The sequence below is a fragment of the Salvelinus alpinus genome, chromosome 6, assembly GCF_045679555.1.
Source record: "Salvelinus alpinus chromosome 6, SLU_Salpinus.1, whole genome shotgun sequence".
Lineage (NCBI taxonomy): Eukaryota > Metazoa > Chordata > Actinopteri > Salmoniformes > Salmonidae > Salvelinus > Salvelinus alpinus.
In genome coordinates, this window is record NC_092091.1 from 8,036,572 (window position 1) to 8,052,423 (window position 15,852).

Here is a 15,852-nt window from a genome sequence, read left to right on the forward strand (position 1 = left end):
GGAAATCAACCATTTTTCTAAGGGTAAAATACAGTGTGTGCTTCTACAACAGAAAGATAACCTACATCATTTTTAGTAGGAAACAGAAAGCTAACCTACATCATTTTTAGTAGGAAACAGAAAGCTAACCTACATCATTTTTAGTAGGAAACAGAAAGCTAACCTACATCATTTCAGTAAGAAAGGAAACAGAAAGCTAACCTATATCATTTCAGTAAGAAACAGAAAGCTAACCTACATCATTTTTAGTAGGAAACAGAAAGCTAACCTACATCATTTCAGTAAGAAACAGAAAGCTAACCTACATAATTTTAGTAGGAAAGGAAACAGAAAGCTAACCTATATCATTGGCTTAGGGAAGGAAACAGAAAGCTAACCTATATCATTGCCATAGAGAAGGAAACAGAAAGCTAACCTACATCATTGCCATAGAGAAGGAAACAGAAAGCTAACCTACACTGAATGTACAAAACATTAGGAACACCTTAATATTGAGTTTCAACCCATTTTGCCCTAAGAACAGCCTCAGTTAGTCTGGGCATGGACTCTACAAGGTGTCGAAAGCCTTCCACAGGGATGTTGGCCCATGTTGACTACAATGCTTCTCACAGTTGGCTGGATGTCCTTTGGTTGGTGGACCATTCTTGATACAAATGGTGACCTGTTGAGTGTGAAAAACCCAGCAGCGTTGCAGTTCTTGACACACTCAAACCGGTGCGCCTGGCACCTACTACCATACCCCCGTTCAAAGGCACTTAAATATTTTGTCTTGCCCATTCACCCTCTGAACGACACACATACAAAATCCATGTCTCAATTGTCTCAAGGCTTAAAAATCCTTCTTTAACCCGTCTCTTCCGCTTCATCTACACTGATTGATCATAGCTTTCACCTGGTCAGTCTGTGTAATGTTCCTAATGTTTTGTACACTGAGTGTACATCATTGCTTTGTGTTGTAGGAAAGGAGAGCAGTGCTAACCCCGGTCTCATACACGTTGTCCCTCAGGGAAGAGGAAGCATCCTTCACGGCTTCCCTGATTGTGTTAAGCTGGTCCTCGTGTCAACCAACTGACAGGGGGGGGGGGGGGCATCATGTGCACTAGCCACATGTACAACAGCCTTGGCTCTTTAGTGTACTGTATGGTGGATGAGGAAACAGACCTGCTTCTGGCCCATCACAAAGTCATTTTCTTAATAGCACCTTTAGTGAAGAGGTAGCGTCGGAGCCACTGGAGCAGGCAATTCAGGAAGTAAAGTGAAATTCCATATTGAATTTTCCTCAGAAATGTCAGTTTACTGAATGAACATAAATGGAATTCACCCAAACCCTCCTGAGGTGTTTGTTATCCACCAGAAGTAATGAAAACCATTAGTAATTGTCTTAATCTCAAATAAACTCTCACGAGACTCAGCCAAGTGAAAGAATAATATAATAATTTACCTTCAGGGGCGGCTTAGTCACAAAGCTCAAAGTGCTAAACGTGCAATGAAGATTTATAAAGCAGAGGAATGGATTTGGGGTTGGGGGAGAAGTAGGGAGACGGGAGACCGAGGAACTTTATTAATCAGTGAAGAAAAGTGTGGATCAGGTTTAATCCTTTTACAAATAAATCACTAACCATTTCCTGCTTTCTCGAAAGGAGCGAGAGCAACGTGATCAACAAGGTCCCAAGAGGTAAACAATAAACAATGTAAACAATGTCTGGACTCAACAATATACGTCAGATATTCATACCGGTACATATTTCCAGAGCCTAAAAGTTGCAAAAGTATTCTTCGAACATCATTATTAACTTCACGTGAGATTACTAGAATGTTGTCCGAACTGGAAGCTGTGTGATTGGTTAGAAATGAGGAAGCAGTTACAGATCTTCAAAACAACGTTTTAGTTTATTAATTAAACACCACTAGGACCATGTTCCCAATGCAGATCAGTAATCTCATTCCCTGTTTGCTGGACAGTACCAGTAAGTGACAAGGCCATTCTAACCAGCATTGAGTTATAAAATATCTTCGGTAGACTTACAAGAGTTTTTTTTTGCTGACCTCAATGAATGGGAAAATCCATGATGACAAAAAATCGAATTGAGATCAGAATGAAAGTCCCACAGTATGAGAGATGAATCATGAACAACAACACACATTGGTTTAATAGAAGGTATACGTCATCTGCAAGGCCTTTCTACTAGGAATATTCTACTGTTTGATCTCTGTACGGTAATGTTTCCGTCGCCTCTTTTAGGTCGTCAGACAAAATGAAAAGGTATCTTAGATTCATTTATTTCCCCGTGACGTTAGGGAAGCTTCTCTTTTTCCATTTGCTGTCGAGGACTGATATTATTGCTGCTTGTCCTCCCTCCTCCTCACATACACACACAAAGCACGCGCACACACACACGTCAGCACCCCCCTGCTATTTCCTCTATCCTCCCCGCTGCCCCTTCCTCTATCCTCCTCCTGCCACCTCCTCTCTCCTCTCCCCTCCCCTGCCCCCTCTCCTCTCTCCTGCCCCCTCCTCTCTTCTTTCCCCTCCTCTCCCTTCCCCCTCCTCTCTCCTCTCCCCTCCTCTCCCCTGCCCCCCCTCTCCCCTGCCCCCTCCTTTCTCCTCTCCCCTTCCCCCTCCTCTCTCCCCTCCTCTCCCTGCCCCCTCTCCTCTCCCCTTCCCCCTCCTCTCCCCTCCTCTCCCCTGCCCCCCCCTCTCCCCTGCCCCCTCCTTTCTCCTCTCCCCTTCCCCCTCCTCTCTCCTCTCCCCTTCCTCCTCCTCTCTCCTTTCCCCTCCTTTCCCCTGCCCCCTCCTCTCTCCTTCACCCTGCCTCCTCCTCTCCCCTCTCTCCTGCCCCCTCCCCTGCCCCATTCTCTCCTCTCCCCTGCCCCCTCCTCTCTCATCCACCCTGTCCCCTCTCCGCTCCCCTGGCCCCCTGCTCTCTAATCCATCCTGCCCCCTCCTCTCTCTCGCCTTGTGGTTGATAAATACCAAAGCCTGCTCTTCCTCTTGCTAGACTACCACTTTACATAGTCGATAAACATCCGCAAGACAGGGGAATAAATAGTACCGAACTTCAATATGTATTCCAATAAAATTGAAGGACCGCGTCGAGGAAGATCTTTCGACTCCATGAACATCGGGAATGAAGAAAAGCTACTGAACAATGAGGTAAGAAATTATTAGCTTTTTTCTCTGCCTTATTCGATATTTGTTTTCTTGTTATAGGCAACTTTCTTTATAGTTATCCATACATTGCATTTGGAACTGGGATATCCGTTTGAATTGGAGATAAGCATTGGCCTACTCTACTTTTTTAAAACCCAATTCGGTTGTACAAAACTTTCCGGCGATAAATGTCTCGTCAATTTAGTAGTGGCCTAATTAGTAGGCCTAAACATTCATTTCTCAGTAATCAACGACAGTTGGATGTTGTTGTTTTTGTCGTCACTGGTTAAGCCCTGAGTCATGTGTGTGTATATATATCTCTGGTTAAGCCGTTTCAATCTGGTGATCATTTCAATGCGTCAACCGCTAAGAACTTCATGAGTGCAGAACTTTTGCAGGGACACAAAACATTGGCAAAAAAAGTATTGCAAATATCTTGCATTGGCAGGTTGAAATAACTTATCTATAAATCGTAAATATAGAATCACTCGAACCTCTTGAAACAGCACTTGTACTCAAACCCAATCAGGACAAATCAATTCAAACATATCTAACATTTCAGTTCCTCATTCATCAGAAATGTTACCTGTTGCTCTCTATAACTAGCCTACTGATACAGACATACCATTTTCACAATCAATTTATAATATATATATAAAAACGATTAAATAAAAAATACATCCATATTAGAAGTGATAGGGCTACATAAGATAATCACTCACATCAAATTAAGATAACTTAAAACAGTATCGTGTTGGATTCATTAACTGCACCTTAATCTCGCGTGGTAGATTAAAGTGGTTTAAGAGGAGCTAATAATAGGTTTCCGACCTCACGCTCTCCTAAATGGGATTGCTTTAAATCTCGTGTTTGGACCGGACACCGGCACACCTTCGTTAAACCAAGACGCCGAATCACCTACAGCGCAGTGCCTGCCAACTGTCCGGTGTCCCAAACTGCTATCTCGCGTGTTAAAATGCTGCTACGGATTCTACTGACTGGGGGCCAACGACAACTTGTTTCCCGCGCTGTCTCGTCCATATTAGCTGAGGGAAATATGGTTGGTAGCAAATTCAATTCATAGTCGCTGAAGGATGTACAGTTGGTGGCAAATTAAATGAGTTCCATTTATTTTAGACTATAGGATAATTGTTACAAAATGTCACTTTAACTGAATAACGTGTTGACTGTAATTAGACTAAGGTATTAGCTTCATGTTTTATTTATTTGTTAATTGTTATGAAAAAGTCCTGATTTAATTGGCCATTTGGATGCCTTGAAACTGTGCCTTTCACCGAGCCAGTGAAATTCAGAACAATGGACAGCGCCAACCAACCAACGCTTAAAATTGGGTTATTGCTATCCGAGGTGCTGATTTCCATCGACGTGATGACGGGATTAAAATCGATTGACCCTCGCCACTAATCCAATCTAATCCAAACAGGTTTAACGTGCAATAGTTTCTGCTATTGCATTAAAATGTTTTTATGAGTTATCTTAATTCTTAACCACAAAATAGAGAACACAGTTTTATCTGTAAAATAATCGGGATAAAGTAAGTGATTATTCTGATCTGGATATTGTTCAGGTTATTTTCTTTGTCCGATTTGTGTGCGTGTATGATCAACTGATTAGTTCATTGGCACGACAGTATAGGCTAGTTTAGACCCGGATTTAAACGTCCTGTTAGTTAGCAAAGTGAATGAGCTTCTTTCTTATTTAATGTGGTGTATTTGTTTTATAACGTTTAATTATATTTCTTCAATGTACAAGTTTATAAATCAATCCAAGTAGACCTAGGCATATATATACCATTATTTCAAGTGATTTAACTATACAATTCCCAAAACACGCAACACGTCGACTGATGTTTAGTTTATTAGAGGCCACGTGCATTCAACAGCTGCCACCATCACAGCTGAGTGACTAAATGTCCCACCGCAGGCAGACAGACTGTGCGTCATTGGATGGATACTAGCCTACCCGCGACACTGATGAAAGTTGGCTGGTGAAAAGGGCATTCGTCAATCTGTAGTTGACTCATGACGCTAATTTCAGTTTTTTGTTTTTGTTTTTCCCTCTCACACACAGATGAACAAATCAACCTTCACAAAGATTGAAGAATGCAGAACGGAGAAAAAGAACGCGCCGTCAGACGGCCGAGCAGCGATTGTCTTCTCACTCAAGAATGAAGTCGGAGGACTAGTGAAGGCGCTGAAACTTTTCCAGGTAAACCTAATTAAGTGCACCTGCATGATCTATGTAACCTATCTCGTTTGTGACAACAATGTTCATTTAAACCTTTTGATCTCACTTGATGTAAAAATCCGATTATAAATTGGTCTACTTAGGCCAGTTGGTTCAATGTGATTATCAAATCAAACTTTATTTGTCACATGCGCCGAATACAAACAGGTACCTTACCGTGGAATGCTTATTTTACAAGCCATTAACCAACAGTGCAGTTCAAGAAGAGTTAAGAAAATATTTTCCAAATAAACTAAAGTAAAAAATGAAAAATAATAGAAGATAACACAATAACATAACAATAACGAGGCTATATACAGGGGGTACAGGTACGGAGTCAGTATGCGGGCGTACCAGTTAGTTGAGGTAATTTGTACATGTAGGTAGGAGTGAAGTAACTATGCAATGCAGGCCTCCACTGTTTTGCATGATATGATTTCCATAAACATGACTGAACAATATATTACAAATGTAGCAGCAGATTATAGATTACACAAATTATATTATACATGTAACAAATAAAAACACCTATTTTTTTCTTTTTATTCCGTTATTTTACAGGAAAACCACGTCAATCTTGTCCACATAGAATCCAGAAAATCGAAAAGGCGTAACTCTGAATTTGAGATCTTCGTGGACTGTGACAGCGATCACGAGCAGCTCAACGAGATCATTCAGCTGCTACGTAAGCACGTTAACGTAGTGGACATGGACCCGCCTGACAACTCCTGTTTACCTGAAGAAGGTATGCCACAGTAGAAAAAAAAAAAAAAAGATTTATTCTTGGTTATTGATTTCTACGTTTTGTTAAAGAGTATATTCTATCACAGTATATTGAGTAAAATTTATATTGCAACAGTATACAGTATTTACACTTAGGCTCATAGAAGTATATTCCAATCTTTACAATTACATGATGGACCTAATTTAAGTGAAAACATATCCTTTCTATTTCAGATATAGAAAATATCCCCTGGTTCCCCCAGAAGATCTCCGATCTGGACAAGTGTGCCAACCGGGTTTTAATGTACGGATCAGACTTGTATGCTGACCATCCGGTAGGTAATACAATTATAGAAACTAGGGCATGACTTTATATTGTTTATATATGACTTTATCTTGATGTTTGTTTAATAACAACGTTAGATCTCGCCGTCTTCTCACAGGGCTTCAAGGACAACGTCTACAGGAGAAGGAGGAAGCATTTCGCTGATCTCGCCATGAACTACAGACAGTAAGTACATTATGGTTGAAATAACACATTTCCCAAGAATAAAAGGTCATAAAATAAAAATCGAATAATGGATCCCATATCAAGTTTCCACCTATTCTATTTCTACTGAACTCTACTCTACTATATTCTACTGAACTCTACTCTACTATATTCTACTGAACTCTACTATATTCTACTCTACTATATTCTACTGAACTCTATTATATTCTACTGAACTTTACTCTACTATATTCTACTCTACTATATTCTACTCTACTATATTCTACTGAACTCTACTATATTCTACTGAACTCTACTCTACTATATTCTACTCTACTCTACTATATTCTACTGAACTCTACTCTACTATATTCTACTGAACTCTACTCTACTATATTCTACTGAACTTTACTCTACTATATTCTACTCTACTCTACTATATTCTACTGAATTCTACTGAACTCTACTCTACTATATTCTACTCTACTCTACTATATTCTACTGAACTCTACTATATTCTACTCTACTCTACTCTATTCTACTGAACTCTACTCTACTATGGTATACTGTACTGTACTCTATTCTACTGTACTGTACTCTACTATGTTATACTGCACTCTACTATATTCTACTGAACTCTACTCTATTCTACTGCACTCTACTATATTCTACTGAACTCTACTCTACTATATTCTACTCTACTCTACTATATTCTACTGAACTCTACTATATTCTACTGAACTCTACTCTATTCTACTGCACTCTACTATATTCTACTGAACTCTACTCTACTATATTCTACTGAACTCTACTCTATTCTACTGCACTCTACTATATTCTACTGAACTCTACTCTACTATATTCTACTCTACTCTACTATATTCTACTGAACTCTACTCTACTATGTTATACTGTACTCTACTCTATTCTACTGTACTGTACTCTACTATGTTAAACTGTACTCTACTCTATTCTGCTGAACTCTACTCTACTATGTTAAACTCTACTCTACTCTATTCTATTCTACTGTACTGTACTCTACTATGTTAAACTGTACTCTACTCTATTCTACTTTACTCTATTCTACTATGTTATACTGTACTCTACTCTATTCTACTGTACTCTACTCTATTCTACTGTACTTTACTCTATTCTACTTTACTCTATTCTATTCTGCTGTACTCTATTATATTCTACTGCACTCTATTCTACTGTACTGTACTCTACTCTACTTTTTCTACTGTACTCTACTATATTCTTCTCTATTCTACTGTACTCTACTTTAATCTACTGCACTCTACTATATTCTACTGTACTCTATTTTATTCTACTGTACTGTACTCTAATCTATTATACTGCACTCTATTCTACTCTAATGTACTCTACTTTATTCTACTGTACTCTACTCTAATCTATTATACTGTACTCTAGCCTACTCTAATGTACTCTATTCTATTCTACGGTACTCCGCTATATTATACTGTACTGTACTCTACTCTATTCTACAGTACTCTACTATATTTTACTGTACTCTACTCTATTCTACTGTACTCTACTCTATTCTACAGTACTCTATTATATTCTACTGTACTCTACTCTATTATGTTCTACTGTACTCAACTATATTCTATTGTACTCTATTCTATTGTACTCTACTATATTCTAATGTGCTCTACTCTACTATGTTCTACTGTAATCTACTCTACTATATTATACTGTACTCAACTCTATTATATTATACTGCACTCTACTGTACTCTATTCTACTGTACTCTACTATATTCTAATGTACTCTATTCTATTATACTATATTATACTGTACTATATTCAACTGTACTCTATTCTATTATACTATATTCTACTATATTCTACTGTATTCTACTATATTCTACTGTACTCTACTCAATTATATTGTACTCTACTATATTCTCTAATACTATACTCTATTCAACTGTACTCTACTCTATTATACTGTACTCTACTCTGCTATATTCTACTGTACTCTACTCTACCATATTCTACTGCACTGTACTGTACTCTATTCTAATGTACTCTACTCTACTCTATTCTACTATACTCTACTCTATTCTACTGTACTCTACTCTATTCTACTGTGCTCTACTCTACTATATTCTACTGTACTTTACTATATTCTAATAACAGCCATTATCTTGTCCTTATCTTCCAGCGGGGACCCTATCCCTCGTATAGAGTTTACAGAGGAGGAGTTGGCGACGTGGGGGGTGGTGTACCGGGAGCTCAACAAGCTGTACCCTACCCACGCCTGTAGAGAGTACCTGAAGAATCTGCCTCTACTGGCCAAACACTGTGAATGTAGAGAGGATAACATACCCCAGCTAGAGGACGTATCACGCTTCCTCAGAGGTGAGATGGGAGGAGGGGTGGGGGGGAGGGGTGGGGGGGAGGAGGAGGGGTGTAGGAGGGGTGGGGGGAGGAGGGGTGGGGTTGGCTTGTGTATATACTGTGTGTGTGTGTGTGTGTGTGTGTGTGTGTGTGTGTGTGTGTGTGTGTGTGTGTGTGTGTGTGTGTGTGTGTGTGTGTGTGTGTGTGTGTGAGACACAGAGACAGAGACAAACATACAGACAGAGAGACAGAGACAGATAGATATACAGAGAGAAACAGAGACAGAGACAGATAGATATACAGAGAGAGACAGAGAGACAGACACAGAGACAGAAACAGAGAGACAGAGAAAGAGAGACAGAGAGACAGACACACAGAGACACAGAGAGAGACAGAGAGATAGAGAGACAGAGACACAGAGAGAGACACAGAGACCTAGAGACAAAGACAGAGAGACAGAGAGATACAAACAGAGCAAGAGAGTGTTGGATACTAATAAAAAAAAACTTTAATAGTAAAATAAATGTAACCAATATATATATAAACTCAGCAAAAAAATAAATGTCTCTTTTTCAGGACCCTGTCTTTCAAAGATAATTCATAAAAACCACAGATTGTCATTGTAAAGGGTTTAAACACTGTTTCCCATGCTTGTTCAATGAACCATAAACAATTAATGAACATGCACCTGTGGAACGGTCGTTAAGACACTAACAGCTTACAGACGTGAGGCAATTAAGGTCACAGTTATGAAAATTTAGGACACTAAAGAGGCCTTTCTACTGACTCTGAAAAACACCAAAAGAAAGAGTGGGGTAACATCTCACAGCAAGAACTGTCAAATCTGGTGCAGTCCATGAGGAGGAGATGCACTGCAGTACTTAATGCAGCTGGTGGCCACACCAGATACTGACTGTTACTTTTGATTTTGACCCCCCCTTTGTTCAGGGACACATTATTCCATTTCTGTTAGTCAAATGTCTGTGGAACTTGTTCAGTTTATGTCTCAGTTGTTGAATCTTGTTATGTTCATACAAATATTTACACATGTTAAGTTTGCTGAAAATAAACACAGTTGACAGAGAGGACATTTCTTTTTTGCTGAATTTATATCATATTTTGTAAGATTGATCAGGAACATCACTCTGTTAGTGACATGTTGCACACAGTTTGGATCCAGTATGTGACATTGCCTTGAATCTATTTTTTTTTTTTTAGAGCGGACAGGCTTTACCATCAGGCCTGTGGCAGGTTACCTCTCCCCCAGAGACTTCCTAGCTGGTCTGGCCTTCCGTGTGTTCCACTGTACCCAGTATGTCCGACACAGCTCCGACCCCCTCTACACACCAGAGCCGTAAGTACTCCAATACAACATTTATTTGACCTTTATTTTAGCAGGGTGTCCCATTTAGACCAAGGTCTCTATTTGCAAGGGAGCCCTGCATTTTACAATTACACAACAAATACAAAACATGCTGATGATGAAGAACAACCACATTCCTCAGTAAAGGGCCCTTAACCAACATTCAGAATGACCTGAAAAACAACCACATTCCTCAGTAAAGGGCCCTTAACCAACATTCAGAATGACCTGAAAAACAACCACATTCCCCAGTAAAGGGCCCTTAACCAACATTCAGAATGACCTGAAAAACAACCACATTCCTCAGTAAAGGGCCCTTAACCAACATTCAGAATGACCTGAAACGCTCCAGTATGTCCAACTGTAGGGTAGAATCTCGTCATGAGCTAGTTAACCAGATGCTCCATTTATTCTGTGTTGTTTATTAATGGTTCTGAGATTACATACTACATACCTTACATACTACACACATTACATAGTACATACATTACATACTACATACCTTACATACTACACACATTGCATAGTACATACATTACATACTACATACCTTACATACTACACACATTGCATAGTACATACATTACATACTACACACATTACGTACTACACACATTGCATAGTACATACATTACATACTACACACATTGCATAGTACATACATTACATACTACACACATTACATACTACATACATTGCATAGTACATACATTACATACTACACACATTACATACTACATACATTACATACTAAATACATTACATACTACATACATTACATACTACACACATTACATACTACATACGTTACATACTACATACATTACATACTACATACATTACGTACTCCATACTACATACATTACATACTACATACATTACACACTATATACATTACATACTACACACATTACATATTACATACATTACATACCACATACATTGCATACTACATACCTTACATACTACACACATTACATACCTTACATACTACACACATCACATACTACAATCCTTACATACTACACACATTGCATACTACATACCTTGCATACTAAATACATTACATACTACATACATTACATACTACATACATTACATACTACATACATTACATACTACATACATTACGTACTACATACTATATACATTACATATTCCATACTACATACATTACATACCACATATATTACGTACTCCATACATTCAGTGTATAATCAAAGTAAATAAAGGTCTGTATAACTCAGTGTTTGTTGTTTCTGGTCCCACAGAGACACGTGCCATGAATTGCTGGGTCACGTACCGTTGCTGGCTGAGCCCAGCTTCGCCCAGTTCTCCCAGGAGATAGGCCTGGCTTCCCTCGGAGCTTCAGATGAATCCATACAGACCCTGGCCACTGTGAGTAGACATCCTGTCTAACACTAGCCATACAGACCCTGGCCACTGTGAGTTGACATCCTGTCTAACACTACCCATACAGACCCTGGCCACTGTGAGTAGACATCCTGTCTAACACTAGCCATACAGACCCTGGCCACTGTGAGTAGACATCCTGTCTAACACTAGCCATACAGACCTTAGCCACTGTGAGTAGACATCCTGTCTAACACTAGCCATACAGACCTTAGCCACTGTGAGTAGACATCCTGTCTAACACTAGCCATACAGACCTTGGCCACTGTGAGTTGACATCCTGTCTAACACTAGCCATACAGACCTTAGCCACTGTGAGTAGACATCCTGTCTAACACTAGCCATACAGACCCTGGCCACTGTGAGTAGACATCCTGTCTAACACTAGCCATACAGACCCTGGCCACTGTGAGTTGACATCCTGTCTAACACTAGCCATACAGACCCTGGCCACTGTGAGTAGACATCCTGTCTAACACTAGCCATACAGACCCTGGCCACTGTGAGTTGACATCCTGTCTAACACTAGCCATACAGACCTTAGCCACTGTGAGTAGACATCCTGTCTAACACTAGCCATACAGACCCTGGCCACTGTGAATAGACATCCTGTCTAACACTAGCCATACAGACCCTGGCCACTGTGAGTTGACATCCTGTCTAACACTAGCCATACAGACCCTGGCCACTGTGAGTAGACATCCTGTCTAACACTAGCCATACAGACCCTGGCCACTGTGAGTTGACATCCTGTCTAACACTAGCCATACAGACCCTGGTCACTGTGAATAGACATCCTGTCTAACACTAGCCATACAGACCCTGGCCACTGTGAGTAGTCATCCTATCTGACACTAACCTCCTTCCCAGGGACGGTTAGAGCATGACATTAGTTTAGTACCAGCATTGAACATCATAGATGTTATATTACATATAAAAGTTTAAATCAATTCTGACTGGTGCTTGAGATCAGTTTAGTTTAACACTGAACCTTGTAGACTCTGTAACAAAAAGCACCGAGATCAGTGGTGGAAAAAGTACCCAATACTTGAGTAAAAGTAAAGATACCTTCATAGAAATGACATTTAAAATGTAAGTACTTTTGGGTAAAAAAAAAGTAAAAATTACTTTATTTTCTTTAGGAATGTAGTGAAGTAAAAGTAAAAGCTGTCAAAAATATAAATAGTAAAGTACAGATACCCTAAAAAATTTACTTAAGTAGTACTTTAAAGTGTTTTTACTTAAGTACTTTACACCACTGCTGTCTAGTAACATTACTCACCTTCTTCTCAAGGATGGCTGGTTGTATGAGAATATCTTAGTCCCCAACCCTGAACCTTGTTAGCCTGGTCCTACATCTGATTGTTCTGTCTTGTCAACTCTTATCATTATTGGTGTGACAATGACCATCAGAGTTGGCACAACAGCACAAACAGATCTGGTACCAGGCTAGAACCTAGAGAGGGGAATGGACCAGCAGTTCACAGCTTGTTGACATTACTTGTTGACATTATAAGAGCTTGTTGACATTATAAGAGTTGACATGACTCTTATATGTGTTGTTTTGTTTCAGTGTTATTTCTTCACGGTGGAGTTCGGCCTGTGTAAACAGGAAGGGAAGCTGAGAGCGTACGGAGCAGGCCTGCTGTCCTCCATCAGTGAACTCAAGGTATATCAATATTATTGTAGCAAAATCGGGCGGGGGGGGGGGGGGGCGGGGGGGGGGGGGGGGGGGGGTATCCCCGACTGTGACTCGAACGTCCAGCGACTGTCAAGTCAACACATTTACCGTTATATTAGAAACTAAAGGTAATATTATATTACAAAGTTATTTAGGCAAGAATTATTTTTTGTACAAAACTAGTCTTAATCTGGGCCTGGGAAACTGGACCAATAGAGATACACTAAATGGATGACACAATCAACTGCTTCGCCTTTGGGCCCTGGTCAAACGTAATGCATTATAGGGAATAAACTGCCATATAGGACACAGCCTCAGCATGTTTTGTTTTTCCTCCCCGCAGCATGCTCTGTCTGGTAACGCCGTCATCAAGCCCTTTGACCCCAAGGTCGCATGTAAACAAGAGTGCATCATCACAACATTTCAGGACGTCTACTTTGTGTCCGACAGCTTTGAGGAGGCCAAAGTCAAGATGAGGTGAGGAGTGAAACTGAAACCCTTAGTGTATAGTGAGTGACCTTAAAGGTGAAAGGGCATCTGGAATCTTACTATATAGTAACACATTATTTAAAGGTAGATTACCTTCATAAGGACTTATGTACTGTTTATGAATGGGTTATGAATGGGTTATGTATGGGTTATGTATGGGTTATGTATGGGTCATGAATGTGTTATGTCATTGTGTAGGTACCCTGCAAATATAGTGTTACTGGATTGATACATAGTCTGTTACTGACTCCTACCATCACTGTGGGGACTTGTAAAGGCTTTTAGATGACTTTCATATCTTCTAGATAGTCTCTTCTAGATAGTCTCTTCTAGATAGTCTCTTCTAGATACTCTTCTAGATACTCTTCTAGATAGTCTCTTCTAGAGTCTCTTCTAGAGACTCTTCTAGATAGTCTCTTCTAGAGACTCTTCTAGATAGTCTCTTCTAGATAGTCTCTTCTAGAGACTCTTCTAGATAGTCTCTTCTAGATACTCTTCTAAAGTCTCTTCTAGATACTCTTCTAGGTAGTCTCTTCTAGATAGTCTCTTCTAGATAGTCTCTTCTAGATAGTCTCTTCTAGAGACTCTTCTAGATAGTCTCTTCTAGATAGTCTCTTCTAGATATACTCTTCTAGATAGCCTCTTCTAGATCGTCTCTTCTAGATACTCTTCTAGATAGTCTCTTCTAGATACTCTTCTAAAGTCTCTTCTAGATACTCTTCTAGGTAGTCTCTTCTAGATAGTCTCTTCTAGATAGTCTCTTCTAGATACTCTTCTAGATAGTCTCTTCTAGACTCACTTTTAAAGTCTCTTCTAGATACTCTTCTAGATATGCATAATAACTTATTCTTCCCCATCCTCCAGGGAGTTTGCCAAGACGATCAAGCGTCCATTCACAGTGCGATACAACCCCTACACCCAGAGTGTGGACGTTCTGAAGGACACTCCCAGCATTAACAGCGTGGTGGAGGAGCTGAGACACGAACTGGACATCGTGGGCGACGCCCTCAGCCGGCTTAACAAACACCTGGGAGTCTGAGTGACAACCTAAAGCACTATGAGTCACATACTGCCTTCTAAATGACACCCTGTTGCCTACATGTGGGCCCTGGTCTAGTAGTGCACTGTTTAGGGAATAGGGTGCCATTTGGGACACAAGGCCTAGGTCTCTGATGACCTCGACGCCATCATCTGAGTGTATGTGACGACCTTGTTCTCCTATCCAATTATTATCCATCAGTCAGATCTGTCGGTGCTGTCTTGCCAACTTCCACGGTCATTTTCACACCAAACAATGACATAGGAGACGGTAACTGGCAAGACAGCTCCGACAGAAGAAATCTGGGCCTCCCCCAAGCCATATTCCTTAAGCACACCTCACTATTGTGACGTCTCTTGTGTAAATAAATACTCTGCTCGTGATCCACCTCTGTATTACTCCCAGCCTATGACTTCCCTTATCTTCCTCATTCAATGGATCCAAAGACCTTACTAATAACGTACACTATGGTGTCCAATATATTCCTCCATTTGTTGTGTATAAGGTTGTTGCTGGGATGAATTTAATGCTGTAAGTTATAATATTATTATTAAAAAGTGTGAATGTATTCAAGGATGATTTTTGAACTAAATGGTTCACATTATCCATTTCTAAATCATAAACAAATATTTAGCTTTCTCGTTATCCACTTCTAATTCATAAAAAAATATTTAGTTTTCTCATTATTCACTTCTAAATTGTCAAAAATATTTCGCTTTCTCGTTATCCACTTCTAAATCATAAAAAATATTTTAAAATGTAACTGTAGTACATATACTCATGAAAACTTTAAATATCATTATTTTTCTACTGTAAATAAATGTAAACTGAAAAAAGTTGTGAAATAAAAATGTGCGTGTGTCTCTTATGTATGGGTAATGTATTTCTTTGAC

The 15,852-nt window shown here is 39.7% G+C and overlaps 1 protein-coding gene across 1 annotated transcript; it reads left to right on the plus strand.

Annotated features, from left to right (window-relative positions):
• The first annotated feature begins 2,955 nt into the window (after positions 1-2,955).
• On the plus strand, positions 2,956-15,827 carry tph1a (tryptophan hydroxylase 1 (tryptophan 5-monooxygenase) a). The gene is made up of 11 exons (XM_071405235.1): positions 2,956-3,154; positions 5,243-5,380; positions 5,960-6,143; positions 6,356-6,456; positions 6,565-6,632; positions 8,799-8,995; positions 10,193-10,328; positions 11,609-11,735; positions 13,324-13,419; positions 13,775-13,908; positions 14,785-15,827. The coding sequence occupies exons 1-11, from the start codon at positions 3,065-3,067 to the stop codon at positions 14,957-14,959; spliced, it is 1,446 nt and encodes a 481-aa protein (XP_071261336.1). The 5' UTR covers positions 2,956-3,064; the 3' UTR covers positions 14,960-15,827.
• Positions 15,828-15,852: the final 25 nt, after the last annotated feature.

Coding starts and splice junctions, on each gene's coding strand:
- tph1a (XM_071405235.1), top strand. CDS start 3,065: ATGTATTCCAATAAAATTGAAGGACCGCGTCGAGGAAGATCTTTCGAC. Junction 3,155..5,242: donor AAAAGCTACTGAACAATGAG/GTAAGAAATTAT, acceptor TCTCACACACAG/ATGAACAAATCAACCTTCAC. Junction 13,909..14,784: donor GAGGCCAAAGTCAAGATGAG/GTGAGGAGTGAA, acceptor CCCATCCTCCAG/GGAGTTTGCCAAGACGATCA.